Source organism: Phyllobates terribilis, unplaced genomic scaffold (genome assembly GCF_046119375.1).
Source record: "Phyllobates terribilis strain yellow unplaced genomic scaffold, ASM4611937v1 Scaffold_1__5_contigs__length_1240528914, whole genome shotgun sequence".
NCBI lineage: Eukaryota > Metazoa > Chordata > Amphibia > Anura > Dendrobatidae > Phyllobates > Phyllobates terribilis.
Window position 1 is genome coordinate 1,128,093,763 of NW_027362761.1, and position 27,628 is coordinate 1,128,121,390.

The window sequence follows — 27,628 nt, forward strand, 5'->3', positions numbered from 1 at the left end:
TTCTGCAAATGGAGATTCTGGTTTGGCTTTTATTCTAAGTCACGTGGCAAGGCTCTTTAAATTGTCGATATTAACTTAAGGATTGCTATTTCCAATAGGTGGCACTAGAGTTCTAGTCCTCTTCCTCTCTGAAGAAGTAACTTGCATATTTATTTTCCCAGAGGAGCATTGGAAAGCATAAAAGTCTCCTCGCATTGGCATTCCAAGGCTTGGCATGTCACTCTCCATAAAGAGAAATGTTACCCCTTGGATCCCAGTCAGATGCCTCTCACCCAGCTAAGACATTGGATAGCACTCGTCCGAGTTATACGCTGGCTATACACCAGTCTGATCGAGCCCTTACACTGACAAAAGCCTTTTAGACATGGTCTAAACAGGCCATCACAGCTGGTAGACCCGGAGGTCATCAAGACTACCTCAGGTTGCCATAACAATCAGCAGCCTGTGATGACATCGAGGGGGTGCTGATCTGTAGGGAGAGGGAGCCCCCTCCCTCTCCCATCCTTCTAAATGCATTTAGGGGGTTAAATGGCCTTGGGCGCTGCGGTCACTGCTCCTGGCTGGGGCTAAGCTTTCACTTAAAGGGGTATTCCCATCTCCAAGATCCTATCCCAGTATAATAATATTAGCAAATATCTCCAATTAGAAATGTAGTATAGTATTTTTGATTCGCTATCTCTTTCCTCATGTGCAGGCATCACAGGACCTTAGGTATCCATGGTTATGACCATTAGCAACTAACTAAATGTGACTTTATCAGTGGATGTAACCATGGATACCTAAGGTCACCACTGGCGCCCTGTGCTCTTCACAGATGAAAGCAGGTTCACACTGAGCACATGTGACAGACGTGACAGAGTCTGGAGACGCCGTGGAGAGCGATCTGCGGCCTGCAACATCCTTCAGCTTGACCGGTTTGGCAGTGGGTCAGTAATGGTGTGGGGTGGCATTTCTTTGGAGGGCCGCACAGCCCTCCATGTGCTCACCAGAGGTAGCCTGACTGCCATTAGGTACTGAGATGAGATCCTCAGACCCCTTGTGAGACCATATGCTGGTGCGGTTGGCCCTGGGTTCTTCCTAATGCAGGGCAATGCCAGACCGCATGTGGCTGGAGTGTGTCAGCAGTTCCTGCAAGATGAAGGCATTGAAGCTATGGACTGGCCCACCCGTTCCCCAGACCTGAATCCGATTGAGCTAAAGCTGACAATGAATTAAGGCTTGCAAGAGATGTCAAAAGCAATAAAAAAGGATTTTGGGGGTATGTCAAAAGTAAAAGAAAAGTCAAAGATGCTATAGGATTTTTACAGGATGAAAATGGAGAAATGGTAAGAGAGGATGTTGAGAAGGCCGAACTTTTTAATTCCTATTTTGCATTTGTTTTCTCTCAGAAAGAAAATGTAACATCAACTGATCTTCACTGTCCTTTTAAAGGAATAGAGGAATCCAAGTTATCTGTAAACAGAAAGATTGTGAGGGAATATTTAGCTAACATAAATGAGTTCAAGTCTCCAGGTCCAGATGAATTACACCCCAGAGTACTGAAGGAGATCGTAGAAGAAATTTTAGAACCACTCTCCATAATCTTTGAAAGTTCTTGGAGAACAGGAGAAGTCCCAGAAGACTGGAGAAGAGCAAATGTTGTTCCTATCTTCAAAAAGGGGAAGAAGGTGGACCCAGGGAACTATAGGCCGGTGAGTCTGACTTCTATACCAGGAAAGATCTTTGAACAAATTATTAAACAACATGTATGTAAGTACATGGATAAGAATGAAGTGATTAACCAGAGTCAGCATGGGTTTGTAACTAACAAGTCATGTCAGACTAACTTAATTTCCTTCTATGACAGAATCACTGACTCGGTGGATCAGGGAAATGCTGTAGATATAGTATATCTTGACTTCAGCAAAGCATTTGACAAAGTATCTCACTCCATCCTTATTGAAAAAATGACCAAGTATGCAATGGACCAGGCAACTGTTAGGTGGATTCATAACTGGCTTAGTGATTGGACTCAAAGGGTGGTTGTAAATGGCTTCATATCCAGCTGGATGAATGTCTCAAGTGGGGTACCACAGGGCTCCGTCCTGGGACCTGTATTGTTCAACATCTTTATCAATGATTTAGATGAAGGAATTGAGGGTAAATTTGCTGATGACACAAAGCTAGGAGGGATAGCTAATACTAGAGAAGAGAGAGAGAGGATTCAAAAAGACCTAAATAAACTGGAGCAGTGGGCAGCAACCAACAGAATAGTTTTTAACAGGGAAAAATGCAAAGTACTACATCTGGGCAATAAAAATGAAACAAGCATATACAGAATGGGAGGAATAGAGCTAAGCAACAGTACATGTGAAAAAGACTTAGGTATACTAATAGATCATAGACTGAACATGAGTCAACAGTGTGATGCAGCGGCAAAAAAGGCAAATACAATTCTGGGATGTATTAACAGAAGCATACAGTCTAGATCACGTGAAGTCATTTTCCATCTTTACTCCTCTTTGGTCAGACCTCATCTGGAATACTGTGTACAGTTTTGGGCACCACATTTTAAAAAAGACATAGACAAACTGGAGCAAGTTCAGAGAAGAGCGACCAGAATGGTGACTGGTCTGCAAACCATGTCCTATGAGGAACGGTTGCAGGATTTGGGAATGTTTAGCTTGCAAAAAAGAAGACTGAGAGGAGACTTAATAGCTGTCTACAAATATGTCAAGGGCTGTCACATTGTAGAAGGATCATCTTTATTCTCATTTGCACAAGGAAAGACTAGAAGCAATGGGATGAAACTAAATGGGAGGAGACACAGATTAGATATTAGAAAAAACTTTTTGACAGTTAGGGTGATTAATGAGTGGAACAGGCTGCCACGAGAGGTGGTGAGTTCCCCTTCAATGGACGTCTTCAAACAGAGGCTGGACAGACATCTGTCTGAGATGATCTTGTGAATCCTGCTTTGAGCAGGGGGTTGGACCAGATGACCCAGGAGGTCCCTTCCAACTCTACCATTCTATGATTCTATGAGCACATCTGGGACATCATGTCTTGCTCCATCCACCAATGTCACGCACCACAGACTGTCCAGGAGTTGGCGGATGCTTTAGTCCAGGTCTGGGAGGAGATCCCACAGGAGACCATCCGCAACCTCATCAGGAGCATGCCCAGGCATTGTAGGGAGGTCATACAGGCACGTGGAGGCCACACACAATACTGAGCCTCATTTTGACTTGTTTTAAGGACATTACATCAAAGTTGGATCAGCCTGTAGTGTGTTTTTACACTTTAATTTTGGGGATGACTCCAAATCCAGGCCTCCATTCGTTAATAAATTTGATTTCCATTGATGATTTTTGTGTGATTTTGTTGTCAGCACATTCAACTTTGTACAGAACAAAGTATTCAATGAGAATATTTCATTCATTCAGATCTAGGATGTGTTATTTGAGTGTTCCCTTTATTTTTTTGAGTAGTGTACATTTCTAATTGGAGGTATTTGCTAATATTACTATTACTATTATAACTACTACATAACACAGCGACTGTGCCCACATGATTGCCATGATGTAAGTTTACGTCACTTTGCGGAAATCACTTGCCGACCATGGCATAAACTTATGTCAAATGTCGTGAAGGGGATAAGTGCATGAAGAATTAAGAGAAAACGTATAATTCAAATGTAGCAGCACTAGCTGTCAGGGGTCACACAAGCTTATGTTCGCTCGTGCGCCAGAATCGGCCCTATTATGCAAATGACACTCTGCTCAAACTCTGTCAGAGTTTGAGCCGAGTATCAGTGCACTGTGCTCTGTTTCTCGCATGAGGGAATCGCAGCTCCACTTTCTCCATCTCCTCCATTGCTGGCATCCTATGTAATCGGACTGCACTTGGATGTCATCCGAGTGCAGTCCGATGTTTCACATGCACCCATAGACTTGTATGGGTGAGCGTGATCCGACTCTCGGATGCAATCACAGCATGCTGCAATTGTTTTCTTATGCCGAATCGGGATGAGAAAATAATCACAGATCTGAGCTGCCCCATAAAATAACACTGGGCAGAGTGCTATGCGATGTTTTATTGCGTAACACTCAGCTGTGTTATATGGTAGTGTGAGCGAGCCCTATTATTGTGTCTGGCATTGCTACTGGTACCTCTCCTTTCTCTTCTACTCCTACCAATTGAATCTTTATATTATTTGCAGTATACTACACTTATCTTCCTCAGCACTTCAGTTGTACAACACATACTGAATGTAGTATTTGTCCAATGTTTTATGGCTTTTTCTCTCACAATCTTGATTATTAAGTTGTGAGCTATGGTTCTAGCTTTACCTGGATCATTCATGTGGATGTTTTGTAAAAAAGTTTATGTAGTGGACAAAAAAAAAGAAAAAAAATTGTAATTTACCTTCATCTCTTCAGAGAAGCTTTCACCTGTTAGAATTTGAAATCTCTCAGTGAGGCAATCCTGGGCTGTGTATGTTATCTCTGTATTTTCATCTGTGCCCTCTAAAAAGTTAAATGCAAAATACAGGCAATTTCAATAAATGCAGTATTATAAAGTTATATAGTTCAAGATGATTTCATAATTTAGTACATTATTTTGTTTTAAAAATTAGTCAATAAAAGTGGTAAAAATCTTTGACTAGTGTTGGATGTAATACGTACTAAGCATAATAGAGGGGCTATGAAAGGATACTGGTTTGCCCACAGGTGGAAAGCATTTGGCGCTCTCAAACCAGGTATTAAGGTAACATCCATTTTACAAAACTAATGAAAAGTAAGATGCTGACTTAGCTGGATTCAATTGTGTTACTTAAAAGGTTTATTCCCATCTTCAAGATGATATCCCAATATGTAATAGGTGTAATAATATTAGCATATACCTCCAATTAGAAATGTAGTATAGTTTTTCTGATTCACTATGTCTCTTTCCTCGTGTCCTGGCATTGCAGGACCTTAAGTATCCTTGGTTATGACCAGCGACGGACTGGGTCAAAAAAGCAGTCCTGCCACACAAACCCCACCAGCCCACATACTATTTGGGTATGTGCACACGGTCCGTATTGGCAGCGCTTTGAACGCAGTATACTTTATGCTGCATCCAAAGCGCTGCACGCAGGTGAATCTGCATGTGTTCATTGAACCATGCGGTTTCACTGCATCCTATACATTGCACTGATATAATTTCCCTTGCGGAGACTAGCGTCTCTGCAAGAGAAATTGACATGCTGCGGTCTGGAAAGAGGTGCCGCATATCTGTGTCCGCGGGTGATCCGCAGGTGCACAGAGGCGCATAGTGAACATGGGATTTCTACAAATCCCATCCACTATGCTGTAACATCTGGCCGCTGTGGATTGCATGCAGCGTAAGTGCGCTGCGTTCAATCCACAGCAATTACTGATCATGTGCACGTACCCTAATACTCGTTACCCCGATCAGTGAATTTTGCTTTACTTGGTCGTGCCCCTCAGTCTCATAAAAGGAGTTATTTGAAGAGCCGCATGTGAATGGTGCCACAGTGCGTATGATCGACCACAGCTCCATTTACATGGTGCTCTACAGAGCTCCGATTCTCAGGATCATGGGGGTCCCAACAGTCGGATCTCCAGCGATTGGACAGTTATCCCCTAGCCAGAGGAGAGGAGATTACTTGGGATAATCAATTTAAACAGGTTTTCCAATATTTATTTTTATTTGGCCATAGTAATATTCAAAATACTAAACCAATATTGATGCCTCTCCAACAACAGGACTCGAGAAGTGGTACTGTGCAGTGTGTATATATACAGGACAGGAGAAGTGGTACTGTGCAGTGTATGTATGTATGTATGTATGTATGTATGTATGTATATACTAGCTATTGAACCCGCTCCACGCCCGGGTGGCAAGCTTTTTTATTGGTATATGGTCTCCCATGCTGGTATGTGCTGCCCCCATTCTGTCCCCACCATCCTATCCTGATATGCATGGCACCCCTCATCCCTATCCTGGTATGCATAGCACCCCTCATCCCCAATCTTGGTATGCATGGCACCCCTCAACCCCAATCCTGGTATGAATGGCTCCCCTCACCCCCAATCCTGGTATGCATGGCACCCCTCACCCCCAATCCTGGTATGCATGGTACCCCATCCCTATCCTGGTATGCGTGGTACCCCTCATCCTGGTATGCATGGCACCACTCACCTCTCATCCGGGTATGCATGGCACCCCTCATCCCCAATCCTGGTATGCATGGCTCCCTCATCTCCAATCCTGTTATGCATGATACCCCTCATCCCCAATCCTGGTATGCATGGCACCCCTCATCGCCAAACCTGGTATTCATGGCACCCCTCATCCCCAATCTTTGTATGCATGGCACCCCTCATCCCCAATCTTGGTATGCATGGCACCCCTCATCCCCAATCCTGGTATGCATGAGACTCCTCATCCTTATACTGGTAAGTATGGTACCACTCATCCCTATTCTGGTATGTATGGTACCCCTCACCCCCCAATCCTGGTATGCATGGTCGCCTCATCCCCCAATAATGGTATGTGTGGTACCCCTCACCCCCCCAATCCTGGTATGCATGGTCCCCTCACCCACAAATCCTGGTATGCATGGCACCCCTCATCCCCAATCCTGGAATGCATGGCACCCCTCATCCCCAATCTTGGTATGCATGGCACCCCTCATCCCCAATCCTGGTATGCATGAGACTCCTCATCCTTATCCTGGTATGTATGGTACCCCTCATCCCTATTCTGGTATGTAGGGTACCCCTCATCCCCCAATCCTGGTATGCATGGTCCCCTCATCCCCCAATAATGGTATGCGTGGTACCCCTCATCCTGGTATGCATGGTCCCCTCACTCCCCAATCCTGGTATGTGTGGCCCCCTCCCCCCTCAATCCTGGAATGTGTGGCCCCCTCACCCCCCAATCCTTGAATGTGTGGCCCCCTCATCCCTTTCACTCTGTATACACATACAAAAAGTAGAATTAGACTTACCGGTAATTCGATTTCTAAGACCCTCCACGACAGCACACCTGGAGGTAGCCTTCCCATCCTAATTAGGGACAGGAAAACAAGAGGTTAAATAGCCCCTCCCCGCTACAATCCCCAGAGTTTTCAAAGGACCACACAGTATGAATGCTCTAAATATTTGTTAGAACCCTCCTGTTTGTTTTTTCTATCTTGTGTTTTGCGGTCACGTGACCATCTGCCTTTATATTCCAGCTCCGCCCTTGTGGCTGTGCTGGACTTCAGTGTTTGACTGTCTCTCTAGCTAGGTGCTTCTGTGCCTTTCTCTGTCTAGTTCGCTTGGTCCTCTGGGACCTCTAGTACTCTTTGTCAGTTTGTCTTTTTGTGTTCTGCAACAACTTCTTTGTAGGAGGTGTCCCATTTTTGTTCCAGTCCTTAGTTCTTTTAGGGACCCCTCCCTTAATTCTATAGGTCTTCGTTCAGACTAGCCAAGGACTAAGACGGGTATGTTCACTAGGAACAGGCAGCCCCCTACATTGTAGGGATTCAGCTTAGTCTTACTGTAGGGACAGCTTTCCCCTATCATTCCTTAGTACATGTTGCAGATCATAACAATTTATTAACACTAAGGATTTTTCCAATCAATAAGGAAAGTGTAGGAATTACCAGTGCTGTCATGGAGGGTTTTAGAAACCGAATTACCGGTAAGTCTAATTCTATTTTCTCCAATCCCCTCCACGACAGCACACCTGGAGTAATACCAAAGAATGAATTTTAGGGAGGGACAACAGCCTGAAGGACTTTCCTTCCAAATGTTTAGTCTCTATTAGATATTACATCTAGTCTATAATGTTTAGCAAAGGTATGGACAGACGACCATGTAGCTGCCCTGCAAATCTGCTCGATGGATGCACTAGCTTTTTCCCGCCCAGGAGACAGACATAGCTCTAGTAGAATGAGCTTTCAAGGATTCCGGAGGAGGCAAATCTTGAACTATGTATGTTTCACAAATTGCTTTCTTAATCCTATTTGCTAGCGTATTTTTTGCAATTTTCTTTCCTTTATTTGTGCCTCCATATTGGACAAATAGGTTCTGATCCTTCCTCCAGGTTTCAGTCTCCCTCAAATAGCGGATTATAGTCCTTCTTACATCCAACGCGTGGAATTCTTCTTCCTTGCTATTTGATAGATTTTGACAGAATGACGGAAGAATTATGGGCTGAGTCATATGAAAATTAGACGACACTTTGGGTAGAAAAGAAGGATCCAACTGGAGGATGATCCTGTCCTCCAAAATACGACAATAAGGCTCTCTGATAGACAGGGCTTGGATTTCACTCACTCTTCTGGCTGTAGTCAGAGCTATAAGCAATGCCGCTTTTCAAGACAAATTGTCTATGTGTGCCTCCGCTATTGGCTCGAAAGGATGCATAGTTAGGTCTCTAAGAACTACATTGAGATCCCAAGGTGGAACTATTTTAGCTCTTGTTGGATTAATCCGATAAGCAGCTATCATGAACCTCTTAATCCATCTGTTTTGGACCAAATCAGCATCAAAATAGGAACTTAAAGCCGAGACTTGGACCTTCAGTGTGCTTGGTTTTAATCCTTTAGACAGACCGTTCTGTAGGAAATCCAAGATTCTGGCCATGTCAGGCCGAAAAGGATCTAATGGACGAGGCTCATACCACAGCTTGAAAGCTTTCCAGATTTTTCCATAGATGGAATTCGTGACCGGTTTTCTGCTTTTCTGCAGTGTATGCATCACCTGTACTGAGAAGCCTCTGGCTTTTAAGAGCACGGTCTCAGAAGCCAAGCTGCTAGAGACAAATTCTGAGGGGCTGGATGGAAAATCAGGCCCTGATGCAGTAGATCATGGATTCGAGGAAGCATCAATGGATCCTTCATTCTTAGACTGCTTAATGTTCCGAACCATGCTCTTTTTTGGCTACATTGGAGCTATTAGGATAGTTTTGACCCCTTCCGACCTGATTTTTTGTAAAGTCCTTGGTATTAACGGAATCCGGGGGAAAAGCATAAGCGAACCCGACTTTCCAAGGGTGAGCGAATGCATCTATCCCTGTTGGTGAATCCTCGGGGTCCAAAGAGAAAAAGGCTCTTACTTTTGCGTTTTTCTGGTTTGCAAACAGGTCCACATCAGGGTATCCCCACTTTTGAACAATCTGAAATATCTTCGAGTTCAGACTCCACTCCCCTGGATGAATGTCTTTTCTGCTCAGAAGATCTGCATGATAGTTGTCGGAGCCCCTCAGGTGCAGAGCCGATAAGGATAGTAGATGATGCTTCGCCCAGTGGAAGATTCTTTCTGAGATCATCTGCAACCTCCTGTTTCTTGTACTTCCCTGATGTCTCAAGTGGGCTATAGTTGTCATATTCTCCGAGTAGACTCTGACATGCGACCCCTGAAGCAGAGAATTGGCTGCCCATAGGGTTTCTTCCACCGCTTTCAGTTCTCTTAAGTTCGAGGACTGCTCTACTATTTCTTGCGACCAGACCCCTTGGAAGGCCACATGGGAGACTACTGCTCCCCATCCCCTTTTGCTTGCGTCTGTTTTGACGGATAACTAGGGAAGTTGAATCCAAGCTGAACCTTTTTCTCCAGATTTCCTGGACAGAGCCACCAATTTAAAGATGCTATCACCTTATCTGGCAGATGAATTCTGTTGGAGAGGGAACTTGGAGATCTGTCCCAACAGGAAAGGATGTAGTTTTGAAGGACCCTTGAATGTGCTTGAGCCCAAGGTACCGCCTGAATAGATGAGGTCATGGACCCAAGGACGGACTTGGCGAATCTTAATGACACTCCGCTGCGGTTCTTTAGTGCATAGACTTTCGACCTCAACTGAATCTGCTTCTCTTTTGGAAGAAAAAAATGCTTGTTGCTGAGAATCCAGTAAAATTCCCAAGAAGGTCTTCCTGGTGGAAGGAATCAGATCTGACTTTTCGTAGTTTATCAACCATCCCAAAGATTCCAGGATCTGGAGGGTCATCTGAAGGTCTCTTTCCAAACTTGAAACCGAGGGAGTCATCACCAAAAAATCATCTAAATATGGGACGATGCAGATATTCCGTTTCCTTAGATAAGCTACTACCTCTGCCATGATCTTTGTAAACAGGCGGGGTGCTGACGAAATACCGAAGGGGAGTACATTGAATTGAAAGTGAAGTACTTCTCGGTTCTGAGTTACAGCAAATCTGAGAAATTTTCTGTAATCCGGATGAATTGGCACATGGTAGTAAGCCTCTTGCAGGTTTACTGTTACCATGACAAATCCTTTCTCAATCAACGGAATCATGGACTTTATCGACTTCATCGTGAACCTTCTGTATTTCACATATTGGTTGAGATGTTTCAGATTGAGGATTATCCTGTAAGAACCTGAGACCTTCCTTAGCAGAAACACCCGAGAATAGTATCCTTCTCCTTGTTCCATGCGAGGCACTGGTGAAATGACTCCCGAGTTTTGAAGCTTCTGAAGACCTAACATTAGGAGCCTGTGTAATCTTGTTGATAGTAAAGATGTTACTTCTATCCCTCTTGGAGGATAGATGGTAAAGTCTATTTCTGCTCCTACCGTCACCATGCCCAGTATCTTCCTGTCTGAAGATATTAGCTGCGAATGAGGAAGCAAGCTCGCAATTCTGCCTCCTACCTTCTTGGCGTCATTGTCTGTCCTGAATAGAACCTTGAAAGATATTCCTTCCTCTTCCCCCTTTTGGGTAACTCCAGTGACCAGTTTTACCCTTGCCTCTGTACTGAAATGTTTGCTGCTGTTGTTGTTGAGGGGGGAGAAATGGTCTCTTTCTTAAACTTCTTGGATTCCTTGGCTCTGGCAGAGACTTTTTCTTGTCGGATGATTTCTCCAACAATTCGTCTAGGACCGCCCCAAACATATACTCTCCTTTAAATGTAATGGAACAAAGCTTAGATTTTGATGCGTTGTCCCCACTCCACATCTTCAACCACAGGACTCTTCTCGTAGAATTCGATAATGCTGCCGATCTTGCCGCAATCTTGACTGACTCCGCCGAGGCATCCGGTAGGAATCCAGTGGCCTTCTGCAGCAAAGAAAGAGATGCTAGGAGGTCGTCTCGAGGAGTACCTTTCCAGAGATGTTCCTCTAGTTGTTGGAGCCAGAGGAACATGGAACGAGCTACACAAGTTGAAGCGATATTAGTCTTCAGTGAAGCCGCCGATGTTTCCCATTGAGCTGTGATGAGTCTCAAAAGGGAAGGGTTGTTTTCTTCGCAACCCTTGCCACCTGTACATCAACCTTCGGGACTTCCATCCAAAGCTAAGCCGCCTTTTCATCTAGAGGGAATCTATCCTTCATTTCTCCTGCCATATTAAGCCTTTTCTCTGGTGACTCCCATTCATCCAAAATAAGACTCCAAATGTTGTCATTCACAGGGGACACTAACTTCTTCTTGGATTTCAGACCCCCAAACATTTCATCCTGAACTGTACGGGTTTCCTTCTCGTCTTCCACCTGCATCGTGTCTCTCACATGCGACAACAATTCCTCCATATTCTCGGACGAAAAGTAATATTTCCTATCTTCCTCCTAATCTTCACTTAGGACCGCTTATTCCGGTTCCTCCATAGACCCTAATTCTGAATCAGAAGTCTCCCTAACCGTATATTTTCTCCTTTTGGGGGGAGATGGACCTTCAGCTCTGGCTTATGAAAAAGTCTGTGAGAAGGAGGCTAGGGAAGATTGTATTTCCTGCCGAACCATTCCCCTGACTTCTTCCATAAGGGAAAGCTGTTCTTCCTTCACAATGTTGTCAGTGCATTTCCGGCATAGGGGTTTCTTATGCCCTGAAGCAAGCTTTTTTCTACAGATGGCTCATTTGCGAACTGTAGTGCTTTCTCCCACTCTCGGTGCAGGATCCTTGTCTCCCTAAATTAAAAAAGGGGAGATTTAAAATATATTTAGGATCCTGCTCAAAAGAGAGTGGGGAATAACCTAGGACCTAGTACTTACTGGGGCCGGGTTAGCGCTGGGCTCTGCAGATGCAGGCTTTGGAACAGCACCCTCCATAGTAGCAGAATATTCTGTCCTACCTTAATGGAGTCTTCTCATCTGGGTCTTTTGTAGGGGAGACCGAGATCCAGTGCCAAATTTTCACCTATCTGGTGAATGATCCTCAGTTTCAGGGCAACCGTGGCTTCTCCATTTGAATTTCCCGCCGCGGCCACATACGTTCCACCTTGGAACGCACCGGAAGTGACATCCCACAGGCCGAAAGCCTGACTTCCGGCATATCCTGCATGCGCGCCAGAATGCCGCCATGGAGGACAGAGGAGCCTCCGGCCGGGGAGCTACAGGAGGCCCCCAGCCCCCAAAACCCTACTCGGCTTTACCCACAGGCGCAGGCGAGTGAGGGGGTTCCGCTCTCAAGGAGACACGGGAGATGCAAAGGAAGGAAGGCCGGAGGCGATAGCTCTCTGCAGCCCGGCAGGTAAATTTAATAGGGCCCTGCTTGCCGGCCGCAGGCACCCCAGGTAACCCTATTCATCCCATAGGGACAGGAAAACACTGGGGATTGTAGCGGGGAGGGGCTATTTAACCTCTTGTTTTCCTGTTCCTAATTAGGATGGGGAGGCTACCTCCAGGTGTGCTGTCGTGGAGGGGATTGGAGAAAAAATAAACAGTTATACTCATCTTTCTTCTCTGTGCTCCAGCGCTGCTGCGTCCTGTTCTGCCGGAGGCCGGGGGAGGAATGCGGCGCCGGAGCACTGCGCTGTCCGGCACCATTTTGCTGAAGACACACTGCAAATGTGTCTTCAGTAAAATGGAGCTGGATAGCGCTATGTGCATGGGCCGATCCAATGCCTCACTCCTGCCCCGGTCTCCGGCGAAGAGAGGCGCCGCGGCAACGTTCCTCCCGGTCAGGTAAGTATGGCGCAGGAGATCGTGGTATGCGTTCAGTGTCTACGCATAGCGTGATCCCCGGCGCCATACACACTCCTCTTACCTGTATAACGGCTGGATGCGTGCTTCTGCGTCGCGCATGCGCAGTCTATCGAGGCTTCAGACAGAGACACGCATCCCCCATTATATTGTATATATATATATATATATATATATATATATATATATATATATATATATATATATATATATATATATAAATATATATACACACACACTCTAGCTATTGAACCCATTCTATGTCCGGGTGGCGAGCATTTCTATTGGTATATGGTCTCCCATGCTGGTATGTGCTGCCCCCATTCTGTCCCCACCATCCTATCCTGGTATGCATGGCACCCCTCATCCCTATCCTGGTATGCATGGCACCCCTCACGCCCAATCCTGGTATGTATGGCACCCCTCATCCCCAATCCTGGTATGTATGGCACCCCTCAACTCCAATCCACCCAATCCAGGGTGGTCCAAAAGTAGGTGGACGATAAGCTTTCCACCCAATAGATTTCAGGATTCGCATGATAGAAGCTTGTGAAATTCCCAATTTCAAAGAGGCTCTTCTGGTGGAATTTTTTGGACTCTGAATAAATGTTTCAGTAACAAGTTGTTTATTATCTTCTGTACAGACTGTTTTGGGTCGACCAGTTTTTGGAGCATTAAGGATTGATCCAGTGGCATTGAATTTGTCACGAAGGCGGTAAATGGTTTGTCTCTTTGGGGCTGGAGTACCAAATGTTTCAACCCAATTTGCTCTAACGGTTTCAGCATTTTGAGATTTCCAATACTCTGTTAAAATCCATTTTCTTTGATCTGTATTTAAATTATTTGCCATTATGTGTTATCTGAATTATCAGAAAAGAAAACAGATTTGGGGAAGATCTATCTGTTAAAACTAGATCTGTGAAACAGGCTCAGTTGCCCTTAGCAACCAATCAGATTCCACCTTTCATTTTCCAAAGAGTCTGTGAGGAATGAAATGTTGAATCTGATTGGTTGCTAAAAGCAACTGAGCCAGTTTCACTTTACACCATGTTTGATAAATCTTCCCCTTCATAACCTTATTACACTTTCTGTCCACCTACTTTTGGACAACCCTGTATATATCTATTGTGAGGTAGAGCTATTGATCATGTTGAGGGGCACTCACTTCACCGGGTCAATTAAAGCACACAAGCAACGTTTTCCAGTAAACTAAAGTCCAGCAGTTTATTACTCATCATAAACTGCTTATAACATAGACCATCTCAGTGGCTCGCAGGAATGTTACACACATAATATCCTAGAGCCTTTCAGTGGCAGCTGTGACCGCTTGGCTTCAGATACAGTCTTCAGCAAGGTAACAACACTAATGTCCATAACAAGTACCTTCCTTTACCTTTGCCGGGTCTTAGCTGCTTCTATCAGCTCTGTTCTGCCAAAGCTGTGGTTTAAGGCTCACCAGACGTGGTCTCCAGGCCACGTGCCTTCCAGGGCTAATGGTGTCCCAGACACAGGGATCAGGTCTCTTGCCTCCCTGTGTTTCAAAACCACAAAAGCGCACAGGACCTGTGATGATGTCACAGTCATGAGATTAGTCACCTGAAGGGGAGGTACGTGGTCAGTCAGAACACACCCCGTCTGACATTTTGGCAATGCAGCAAGCCGCTGCATTACATATCCTCCCCCTCTTGTTCAAGCCCATGGTATTGAACACATGATATACACAATCACATTATAACCCACGGTTCACACAGAGTCCATGTACTTGACGTTAGCGCTGCTCAGCCCCTGGAATATTAGTCATCAACATTAGCCCATTCCTTAGGGAGACCTAGCATCTGTCATTGTCATTAACTTCGTCAAGTCATATTTCCGAGTCGTAACCTTGTCTGACCTCCCTCGCTCCCAGTGGTCAATACAGCAGTGCGACTCACTTGCCCTTGTATCTAAGGTCAGGTCCGACTCCTTACTGTCTTGTACTCTATTGGGTCGTTTGTATGGGCCTCTCAGACCTGAGTTACTGGAGGACTCACTACCTCTAAACCCACGCCCACTATCCTCAGGACATCTTGAAAAGTCTTTAAATTCTGCTGTAGCCATTCTATTATTTGGAGGGCCCTTTCTCTGTCTGGTCTCACAATTTATAGATGGCTGCCATCTTCTACTGCTCAGCCAACGCTGTCTTTCCATTCGTAGTCTGGCGAGATTCAACTGTACTACCTCTTGCAGGTAGGTCACTCGGTACTCCATCAGCATTCTTATATATGCAAGATTTTCTTCCGTTCCTACAGCAGAGAATGACACCATGCCATCTTCATCCGGTATCCAGTCCTGATGATCACGTGGACTGCTTACTTTCATCACACCAGACTTCTTTACCATCATTTGTATGGCTTGGCCATTTCTCCCAATGAGCATTCTTACCAGAGCATGAGGCACCGAGATTACTTTTTCCAGCAGACTTTGAGCTTCTCTCATAAGCTCCAGTTGTTTAATGGCTTGTTCCGTCTTCAACCGGACAATACGCTTCATGCGAACACATCGCCAGTGCATGTCAATTAGGACAGCCACCCTCTTCAATGTGACTTCAGTTGTGGACAGGACCACTAGCTGTTTAGCTTTTGAGGTAGAATACACCTTACAGGCTCCCACGGCCTTCTTAAACTCTTCATGCACTGACTCTCTAGTGCATTCTTCTCTCAAATCTTCGGGTACATCTATGAGGCACTTGTACCGAGAAGTCTATGTCTCACCAGTGGTCTCCAAACGATCATCTGGCTCAGATTTCAGGGACAACTGACTTTCAGATTCTTCACCCTGTATGCTTCCCCTGAGCTGACTCACAGCTATGAACTCAAGAATTCTCCTCTTGACATTTTCCATCCCATACTGATCTTCTTTTAACACTTCCTCAGCTCTCTTCACGTCCACCTTCTCATGGTATAGAGGATTAAGCACAACTTGTTTGCCCTTTTCCTTCTCCAAGGCGACCTCATTCACTGACTGGTACTTTACCAGGCGACCTTAGAGCTCGAAAACTTCTTCCTCTATCTCAGCTACTCGCTTCTCATCAGCCCATCTCTGAAGCTCTTCCTGCTTCAACTGCTCCTTTATAAGCAGAATTCTCTCAGCCCTCTGTATCCAATGCGCCCACTCGGCTCTCAACAGCCAGTCTCTCAAGCTTCTCTTGCTTCAAATGGGCTTGTAGCGTCTCCTTGAGCAACTTGATCTCGGCTCTTACATCCACTGAATCATCCAAGCTCGCATTATTCGAGGAGGTATTTGCTTCATACCTCCCTTCTCCAGTGGCAAACTCTTGACCCTGGTCTGTGGCTTCTCCGATAGACTCCTCCATCTTTTTCCGCTCAGCTTCCATCCTGCCGATTCTATCCTTAAGGCACGTCTCTGCCCTCTGGAGATCATCACAGAATATCTTCAGCTCCTTCACCTGAGCTTCCAGTCCTAGGATCTTTCTGCGGAGATCATCATTCTCATCACGGGTGTCCTGCAGAGTGGTCTCAATCACTTGGCGCATGTGCTCTGCATCAGTCTTATCATCCTCTAGTTTTTTCTTAACCTTGAGGAGATCCTCATAGTCTTTCTTGGTTTGTTGCAGTTCCCTATTGAATCTTTCACACATCTTTTATGCCTCACGTTCGTGACCAGACACTTCATCTTTTAATGCCCCCTTCAGGGCAGATAGCTCCCGGTCTTGCTGGTAAAGATCCTCATCCAGCCTTTGCTTCTCCTGCATCAGCTGCTTCACCTGCTCCTGAAATCTCTGCACTTCCTTTCTTGCGACCTCTGCTTCCTCCGCATCCACAGAGCCTTTCTTCACTTGGTTCAGCACTGACTGCACCAGGGAGAAATGATTTTTCATCTCATTCAGCTCATCTTCAGACTCCTCTTTCTCAAGCTTCAACTGCAAAACCTCCTCCTTGGTTTTGCGGAGGTCCTCTTTATTTTTCTGGAACATTTCCTTCCATTGGTTGATTTCCTCGCTGCTTTCCTCCAGTTCTCGCTGCAAGTTCCTCACAACCTGGTTTACTTTCTTCCGTTCAGACTCCAGGCTCAGCTGGTCCTGGGACACGTTCTCCATGTTTTTCCTTAGTTGCTGCACGTCACTCTGATACTGTTGCCTGACAGGCTCCAGCTCTTGGTCATGATTGGCCATCTCCTCTTCCATCCTGATCTCCTCTGCTTCTAAAGGAGGATCCACATTGGGAATAAAGGCACACAGCATTGCATTTTCTTTATTTATCCTTTCAGCAAAGGCTACAGGAGCAACTTTTTTGTGGCCCTTGCGCCTTCAACGACGAGAGGGGGACTTTCTCACCTCATTTAACTCCCCCTGACTGAGCTCTTTTTCTACTTTCGCAGTGTCACCATCAGCTGTGGGGTCTGTGTCACTGCCCATGGTGTTGTGGACCAACAAGTCACCTCCCACTTTGATGTCAACCCCTTCTACTGGAGCTACCCAGATATCAACGGTCGAATTGTCATTTTTAGGCGGTACCAACACACGACCAGTAACCAATTCTGGTTTTGTATGCTCCACCCCCTTTTGAGACTCTGCCCCCTTTTGAACAACCACACCTGTAGGGGGTACTTTAAAAAAAAATCCCGCAATAGTCTTAGGACCCAGTTCACAACATATCTTACAACCTCCCTGGGCACTCTGGAATAATACAGGCGCCACAAGAGAACTCAAGGAATGGTCCGCTGCCACCATTCTGCAAGGCGCCAACAGCTCCTGTCGTTCCTGCACCATGTCCTGTTGTCGTTTCTCAAATACCTGCTGCAGGCACTTTAATCGCTCAATAGCTTCAGTCTCATTTGCTGCTCCCTTCACAGCCATCTTTATCAGCTCCTGCATTTCTTCAGGATGCTCTATTTTGTTGAAGAGCGTTTGCAGCCGGTCATCTAACCACTTCTCCATTCCATCTGGGGATACTGCTCCAATCGTAGCCAATCACAGTATGCTGCTCACATTGCTCTCCCCGGAAAAATGTTCGTGGCCCCACCAAGCCACAGCAAACCAGGTTTGAGTGCGACGACAATTTTTATAACCCCGCCGAGTTACAGCCAGATGCTTGCATCCACGTTCGTCGTCCTGTGCCGTTACCCCTTGCAACCAGGCTGCAGTTGCCCGCATTCTCTAACCAATTGTGAGGTAGCGATATTGATCATGTTGAGGGGCACTCACTTCACCAGGTCAATTAAAGCAAACAAGTAATGTTTTTCAGTAAACTAAAGTTCAGCAGTTTATTACTCATCATAAACTGCTTATAACATAGACCATCTCAGTGGCTCGCAGGAATGTTACACACGTAATATCCTAGAGCCTTTCAGTGGCAGCTGTGCCCGCTTGGCTTCAGATACAGTCTTCAGCAAGGTAACAACACTAATGTCCATAACAAGTCCCCTCCTATAACTTTGCCGGGTCTTAGCTGCTTCTATCAGCTCTGTTCTGCCAAAGCTGTGGTTTAAGGCTCACCAGATGTGGTCTCCAGGCCAAGTGCCATCCAGGGCTAATGGTGTCCCAGAAACAGGGATCAGGTCTCTTGCCTCCCTGTGTTTCAAAACCACCCGGATATATATCTCCTCTGTGTGCACAGGACCTGTGATGATGTCACAGTCATGTGATTAGTCACCTGAAGGGGAGGTACGTGGTCAGCCAGAACACACCCCCTCTGACATTTTGGCAATGCAGCAAGCGGCTGCATTACTATATATATATTATATATTGTAATGCGGCGGTGTTCATACCGTGCAGTAACTGAGGCAGTGACCCAAGCAAGTCCAACATACACAGCTTTTATTCAGCAACTCATGGGTAAACAGAAAGTAATCCTGTTCGCAGCCAGGTCAACATGAGTCCATAAACGGTTGCCGGGGCAACGGCCGCGCCGGGCCACTCAGAGCCTGACAGGTGCAGAGTAGTGATGAGTGAGTATGTTTTGTTAACCCTTTCGCCGAGTATGCTCGGGCCAAGCATGGAGTAGTTACAGCTGCTCGGTGCTATGTTTGAATCGCTCCCGTGTGCATGATTTGCGACTGTTTGACAGCTTTAATACATGTGAGGAATGTGTAAGAAACAGACAATCCTCACATGTATTAAAGCTGTCAAACAGTTGCAAATCATGTCCAGGGGAGTGATTAAAACATATCACCGAGCAGCTGTAAATACTTGGTGCTCGGCCCGAGCATACTCGGCGAAAGGGTTAACAAAACATACTCGTTACTGCTCGGTGCTTGCCCGAGCATCTCACTGCTCGAGATGCTCGGCGCTTGCCGAGTATTTCCAGGTTGCTCGGGCGGGAACTCGGGTCCCCTCCCTGCATGTTTGGCGCTCTTTACAGAGCCAATAAACATGCAGGGATTGCCTGCCATGCACTGTAATGCCGTAGCCTTGTTTGTTGTGGGCATTACAGTGATTGGCTGGCCGCACAGCGTCATCAGGTCTATATCAGACCTGGCGCCGCCATGCTCGTCACAGTCACTCCGGAATCAGACAGTGTAGGGAGAGGTTCTGCTGCATCAGGGAGAGATTTTCTTGTGTATTAGGTAGTGTAGGGAGAAAAATCGTACATTACACACATCCATCTTAACAAACAGTCCTTTTGAGGACTAACTAATCCATCTGCAGAGATATCAGGCAGGCAGTGTATATAGGCAGGCAGGCAGGGTATATAACAGACTGTAGTGCATATAGCACAAGAGGCTCCATTCCAATTCTGCCTTCGGCTGCTGTTAGATATTTCTATACAAAGGCCCAGGTCTCAGGGCCAGGAAAACTTTTTTTTGGATCTTCATCCTCATTATTTGCTTAAAAAGCAATCCAGAGAACACCATTTTTCTGCGCCATTTGCTTGTTGGCACTGCAGAATTCAGCCAGGTTCTTTCCATATTACAGAGCTAGAAATCCAGCTATTTCTTTCCAGTGTTTTCCCCATCACACGGATCACATATAAGTTCGCTCCAAACTCAGTCATTTGTAGTGAGCATGGAAGATACTGTCCTCCATTTAAAATGGGCAAGGCACATGGCAAAGTATGGGGAACTGGACGTGATGGTAATGGTGCATGCACAGGCCGAAGACAAGGCCGTGGGCAAGCTGAAATTGTGCCACAACAAAAACCCAAATCTTCTCGCCTGGCCTTCCTGTCCCAATTTCTAGGGGACCGCAGCACACCACTATTGAACCCAGAGCAGTGTCAAAAGGTTGTTGGTTGGATAACCTATAATGCTTCCAGTCGCTTAGCCACCACCACCACCACCACCCTGTCTTCCACACGGTCAAGTCTCAGTAGCCGTGAGTCTGGACAGCATTTTCCTCACCCTGATCCTTCTTGCTCCCACAATGCCGAGTACCCAGAGACAACTGATACCACACTTCGACGCTCCAAAGAGCTGTTCACTTTTCCATTTATAGATTCGGGCCTCTCGCCCAGTCCACTTGAAGCGGGGCAAGAGGAGATCGCGTATAGTGATGCCCAAATATTTGAGCAGCCACGGTCACACGAAGGCGACGGTGGGAAAGTGTCCCAAGAGGTGGACGATGATGAGACACAATTGCCAGAAAGTCAGGAGGAGGACCAGGGTGCGGAAGTGGAAGACGAGGTGGTGGATGATATAGTAACTGACCCAACCTGGCAGGAGTACATGCAGAGCGAGGACAGCAGCACACAGAGGGAGGGAGGCAGAGCACCCCAACAGGCAGGAAGAAGCAGTGTGGTGGCTGCAGACAGAAGGCAGGCAACCGTTCCCCGTAACACCAACACGAAGGAAGTTGCCTGTACAACTGTTAGGTCTTCCCAAGTCTGGTTGTTTTTTAAAAACTCTGCCAATAGGTCCAAAAAGGCCATTTGCACCACCTGCCAGGCCAGCATTAGTAGCCGACTTTGTCGGCCGAACCCCAGGGTCCAGGAACAGTGTCTGGGGGTGACACCATTGCTTCTTCTGCTGTTGTGCATGCAAGCTAATCCCCTGTCCATGGTGCATGCGAAGATGCCTCCTGCCAGGCACCTGTCGTTGCACACTCTCAAGTAGTAGCATCAGGAAGCATGTCCATGCCCTTGTCCCAGCGCAGCGTTCAGTTGTCCATACCCCAGTCTTTGGAAAGCAAACACAAATATGCAGCCAACGCCCCACAGACCACACTACTAAATTCTCACATTTCACGACTGCTTGCGCTCAAAATGTTGCCTTTTTAGGCTCGTGGAGACGGAAGCATTCCACAACCTGATGGTGGTGGCCATCCCTCGGTACTCGGTCCCCAGCCGCTACTATTTCTCCCGGTGTGCCATCCCCGCATTACACAAGCACGTGTCCCAAAACATTAGCCGTGCCCTCAACAACGCAGTTACCGGGAAAGTCCTCCTAACCACTAATATGTGGACAAGTGCTTGTGGGCAGGGATGGTACATCTCGCTGACGGCACACTGGGTTAACATAGTGGAAGCCGGGACCCAGTCGGACCTTGGGACGGAACACGTCCTCCCAACGCCAAGGATTGCGGGCCCTAGGTCAATCAGGGTTGCCCCCACGGTCTACAGCTCCTGCACCTCCTTCTCCTCAGCTTCCTCCTTCTCTTCAGCCTCCATCTCCGAAATGACCACATCAGTCACAAGTTGGAAGCACTGCCTCGGCCAAGCGGCAACAGGCTGTGCTAAAGCTAATATTGTTAGTTGAAAAACCGCACAATGCTGAAGAGTTGTGGACAGCTCTGAAAGAGCAGGCAGATCTGTGGCTCACACCGCTGAACCTACAGCCAGGTATGGTCGTGTGTGACAATGGCCGGAACCTGGTGGCTGCTCTGAGGCGAAGGAAGATCACACACGTACCATGCCTTGCCCATGTGCTTAACCTCGTGGTTCAGCAGTTTCTCAAATCCTACCCGGAGCTGCCGGATCTGCTTGTTAAAGAACGCCGCCTGTGTGCCATTTTAGAAAGTCAGTTACAGCTTCCGGCGCCCTTGCAGTGTTTCAACAGCGTTTGCAGCTTCCGGCTCACAGACTGGTGTGTGATGTCCCTATGCTTTGGAACTGTGCACTGCAGATGTTGTGAAGGCTTTGTGACCAGAACAGGGCAGTAGTTGCGTACCAGCATCAACAAGGCCGTCAGTATTCAGTTCAGACTCCACACAAAAGACCTCAGGAGTGGACATGGATGTCAGACATATGTACCATTCTTCAAAACTTTGAGGAGTCCACCAAGATGGTGAGTGGCAATGATGCCATCATTAGTGTCAGCATCCCACTTGTCTGTCTTTTGCAACGCTCTCTGCAGAGAATTAATTCACCAAGATGGCGAGCGGCGTTGACGCCATAATTAGCATCACCATCCTGTTTCTCTGTCTTCTGAAACGCTCTCTGCTCACAATCAAAGAGGATGCATTGCAGGCGGGGCACGATGAGATGGAGCAAGGAACCGTACAGGGTGATTACACACAGCCAAGCCTCATCTCATCCCAACGTGGATTGGGTGACAATGAGGAAGAGGAGCAGGAAGGACAGGAGCTAGTTTCATGCACTATAGATGGTACTACCTGCACAGCTGTCATACCGTCTGTTCTGCATGGATGGCCAGAGGACAGAGAGGAGGAGGAGGAAAGCATGGTCAGTCATCCTCTTGGTGAGGACACAGAAGTCTTGCCTGTCAGCAGTCTGGCGCACATGGCTGAGTTTATGTTAAGGCTGCCTTTCCCATGACCCTCGCATTCTCAAAATTTGGGTTCACAACTTGACAGTAATTACTGGTTGGTGACACTTCTAGACTCATGCTACAAAGAGAACTTTATATCTCTTATTCCTGAGGCGGACAGGTCAACAAAAATGGGGTTGTACCAGAAGGGCCTTGTTGCGGAACTATTAAAAAAATTCCCATCTGAAAACACTGGCTACAGAGGGCACACTTCGTTGGACAACCAAGGAGTACAGGCGAGAGAGACACAACTTCAATCCAGCAGAGACAGGGGAACACTGTCAAAATTCTTGGAGAGTTTTCTCAGACCCTCCCATCGCACAGGCCCTAAGGCGCGGGGTACTCTCTCACAAGGAGTGCAAAGTTTGGGAAGATGCTGAGGGAGTACCTTGCTGACCGTACCAACATCCTCCGTGGTTCCTCTGTGCCTTATAATTATTGGGTATCCAAGCTGGATGCGTGGAATGAACTGGCTCTCTATGCCTTGGAGGTCCTGGCCTGCCATGCCGCCAGCGTTTTATCACAGCGGGTTTTTAGTGCCGTTGGTGGAATTATAACTGATAAGCGCATCCGCCTGTCAACTGAAAATGCTGACAGGCTGACTCTTATAAAAATGAACAAGGGCTGGATTGGGCCAGACTTCTCAACACCACTGAATGATAGCAGCGTAACATAAACTCAAATCCAGTGTCTTTTCTTAGAAGGTGTATTCCCATGCAACTTTTCTCACCTATACATTGGTATACGCTTCCTGATTTTGGCTATTTGCTTTTGCCCTCCTCCTTCTCCTCATCCTTCACCACCACATCACCAAGGTGACCGTGGTCCATGATGCAACACCCACATAATTTTTTTAAAGGGTGTTTATGATGCCAGTAAAAAAAAAATTTCTATAAAGTATGTTCATGTATACCCCCCGGGGTAGATGTTTGTCAGCCCATACACTTAGTGCATGGGCATTACAAGTATAGGAGGCCCGCTCCTTTCTAATGGGAACATTTTTTTTATGAGGCCCTCCTCCACATCTCTTTCAAGGGGCATTGAAGTGCCTCCAAATTTTTGGCAGACCTTGAATTCACTGCATAGGCCAACACTATGGGAGACTCTCTCCTTTCTAATAGGAACATGTCGTACCTTGTTACTGTGGCCCTGCTCTAGGTGTCTTTAAATTATTAGTGGGGTTTTTCCTAAAATTGGTCAGCCGTTGGACTCACTGCATACCATATAACTGTATAGCAGACCCTCTCCTTTCTAATGGGAACATGTCATACTTGTTACTGTGGCCCTGCTTTGTGTGTCTTTAAATTCTTAGTGGGGTTTTTCCCAAATCTTGGCTGCCCTTGCAGTCACAGCATGGACATTACCACTATAGGAGACCCGCTCCTTTATAATGGGAACATTTTTTTTACTGAGACCCTCCTCCATGTCTCTTCAAAGGGGGATTGGGTTGTGTCCAAATTTTTGGCAGCCCTTGCAGTCACTGGATACGCTGTAACAGTATAGGAGACCCAATTGTTAATAATGAGAACAACAAAGCATAGCTGGCTGATGGCTCTCTAACAATAGCAAGGGCCTACTGCTGGCCTTTTAAGAATAGTAAGGGCCGTCTGATGTTCCTATAAAAATAGGCTTTGTGACTTTCAGAGTCCCTCCATCATAAATAAAACAGGATGTGTCTGATGATGTGTCACATACCACATTGCCAGATAAGGTTGTAAAATGTTAAAATGACATTTCCCAGTGAATGCATTTGTCTTAAAAAATAATGTAAAAAAAACAAAACAATAGGATCTTTCTTTTAGTATAAAAAACAGCATAACCAATTTAACCTCAATGTAATCACATTGTTCAGCTCCTGCACCTCCTCCTCCATCTCCAAATGACCACATCAGTCACACGCTGACAGCACTGCAGCACTGCCTTGGCCAAGCGGCAACAGGCTGTGCTGAAGATAACAACATGCTTAATTGACCAACCGCCCAGCGCTGCAGAGTTGTTGAAAGCTGTAACACAGCAATCTGATCCGTGGCTCTCACCGCTGAACATACAGCCAGGTATGGTCTTGTGTGACAATGGGCGGAACCTGGTGACGAAGAAATGACAACCAGAGTAGATATGGTTTCCCTCTATGCCAGTCCTTTCACCGAGCTAAATACAACTCTCAGCAAAAAAGCTGTGGACTGGCTCCGTACCGTCCCTGGCCACATTCACCTGTCCACTTGTTTGTGGTTAGGCGGTCCTTCCCAGTAAGTGCACTGGGGAGGGCACGGGTAATGTTGTGGGACCCGTGCTTGTGGAAGGCGGAGACGATACCGGGAGAAATAGTGGCGGCTGGGGACCGAGTATGGACACCCGGCCGCCGCCGGCATGAGGTTGTGAAAAGCTTCTGCCTCCACGAGCCTGAAAGGCCATATTTCAAGTGCAAGCAGCTGCCCAGAAATCTGGAAGATTAGCACCAGTATATTAAAACATGAAGTTTTTATTGACATACTTAAAATACAACATAAAATACTTAAAAAGTGGGAAGGAAACTAGAACAGAAAAGAAATACACAAGCCAGTAATAACATGATAGATCCACCATATAGAGCAAGTGCTCAAAATCACTGAACCATAATTATGTTGATTCAATATATCGAATTATAAGATTGAGGAATGTATCAAAATCAAATCACATAAAGCGCCATTAGCTATAGTGCAAATCAGCTACCTATTTAAATAAAGTGCAATTAATAGTGCAAAGAGAGTAAGCACCACTTTGAGGCCACAAATAACTGCAAGTGCAGAAAATAAAACACATAAAATGCATATGAACAACTGTGCAAACAATCTACAATTATAAGGTGCAATTGATAGTGCAAGTAATGCAAGCACCTTCTCAAGGCCACAGATATTGCAAGTGCAAAATATAATTTTTATACACAGTGTATATGAACTAGTGTGCAAATAAGCTGCCATATATATATAAAGTGCAATCAATGATATCACATAATGCTAGCACCTCCATAGGGTCATGGAATAAGGTAACAAACAATAACAGTGATCAAAAAATGATGGAAAAAATAATAAAGTTAATCATTAGTGTTGAGCCACCCCCGTAGTGTTCGAGTTCGGTTCGGTTTGTCGAACACCCGTGTGTTCGCCGAACTGTCCGTCGAACTGTTCGTCGAACACCTTCGAACACCGTTAAAACCAATGGCAGGCAAACAAAAACACATAGAAACACATAGAACACACCTTCAAAGGTGTCCAAAAGCTGACAAACTGCTCAGAAGAAACAACTAACACATGGAAAAGTGACAAGTACATATAGTCATGCGATAAGAAAAGAGGTGGAGGAGTAAAAGGAGGGGGAGACACAGATATAGGCATGTCATGCCCTTCTAAAATCCAAAAAGTGAGAAGCCGACACGGCCAGTCCGCTCCTGCCCGTGCCACCTCCGTGTCGCCGGGTTTGTGCCAGAGCCGCGGTGAACCCTGACGGCAAGCCCCCCTCTCCCAATACTGGTGCCTGTCCGCTGGTGGGTCGAGCGAGCCCCCCTGTGGTGGAGGCAGCTCTAAGCTTTTTAATTTAAATTGTCTCTCTAATTTGAATGAATACACTTTAAATCCATTTGCAAGGATCTATTGGAGGGCAAGTCTCATGCCAGCAGCCGCGTAATTCCAGCTCCAGTAGCGTCCACTAAAGCTGCTGCAGTTAAAAAGCTTTTATAAGGATCGAGCTCGGCTGTCCACCGCAAGGCATCCTACTGCCTGTCCCAGCCCCTATGCCTTGGGGTGCCTCCTGATGCTCTTCACTGAGTATCCCATGGTCCCGAAGCATTTCCTTTGAAAAAATGAAGTGTCCAAACTACAGGTGGTGTAGCTTGCTTAACAGCCGGGATAATCCGCTGACTAGCAGACACTGCTACTAGGCACAAAGTATTTCCTGGGCTAGATGCAGTTAAAAATTTGTAATTAGATACTCTCGTTGGATGCTGAGAAAGCATTCCATAGAGTCTCCTGGCACGCCATATATGATTCTCTTAAAAAGCTTGGGGTAGGGGTCTAGGGGACCCTTTTATAGCCAAAATCATGGCCCTGTATCGCAATACGTCACCTAGGCTGAAGATAAATGGAAATGTAGCACCCTGAGGGCTCGGTTGCTACAGAGGTATTGCACCTCACCCAGAGGTGTGATATCTCACTCTCAGGTAAGGATGGAGTGTGGATCAGGACCCGACACCTGCATGCATTACACCACATTGCCGTGGGGCAGGGTGACCAATATGCCCCTGAGATGGGCACGACAGTCCCTGTCCTTGGCTGGAGTGGGGGGAGGGAACACTGAGGAAGGGGAACCCTGTAGTGCAGGAGCAGGGAGGAAGCAGTTCCTGGGTGCATTGAGAAGGGAGTATAAAAGGTGGGCACCATCTTAGTTCAGTGCAGAGAAGTCTGAGCAGAAGTGACAGGGAGCAGGGGCTCTGCATGAGCTCTGCTCCGGAGGCGGGCCTAGTAACAGAGGCCCAGGCCTGGAAGAGGGAGAAGGAAGGAAGAGGAGCGAGAAGGCTCCAGGAACGAGGAACGAAGGGATCCCAGGGGTGCGGACGGGTGAGTCGCCACCGCACGCCCGAATCCACCTGCGTGGAGGGGTCAGGCCAAAGGGGGAGACCGGTCCCCGAAACTAATGGAGGCAGGAAACGACCCTCAGCTAGAAACCGGAGGCTGTGACATTTTATGTGGCGCAGCCCCTCGCTACACCCGCTAGGAAGGCACCACATAGGGTCAGGGAAACTGGCGCCAAGTTTACCAAGAGGAGGCCCGAGGCAGCCGGACAGAAGGGTTGGTAAGAAAGGCCAGACAAAGCACATACAAATGGGGTCCTGTGAAGCGCTCCAAAGTTATCTGGGAGTTGTCTGTGCCCCTTACCTGGTGAGCACAGTACGACGTGGGCAGCCGTTACCTGCAGACGTGGTCTGGATAATAAGAACTGTGAGTAAAGTCCCTGGACTGCATCACTGACTCCGTGTTGTTAC

At 46.6% G+C, this 27,628-nt stretch overlaps 1 protein-coding gene across 2 annotated transcripts in view; it reads right to left on the reverse strand.

The window, feature by feature from the left end:
* LOC141161755 (uncharacterized) overlaps positions 1 to 27,628 on the reverse strand; it is a 1,209,981-nt gene that overhangs the window by 691,971 nt on the left and 490,382 nt on the right. For both annotated transcript variants that reach the window (XM_073647047.1, XM_073647037.1), the window contains exon 8: positions 4,408 to 4,508. In XM_073647047.1, coding sequence (XP_073503148.1) covers positions 4,408 to 4,508 — 101 coding nt within the window. The remainder of the gene's footprint in view (positions 1 to 4,407; positions 4,509 to 27,628) is intronic.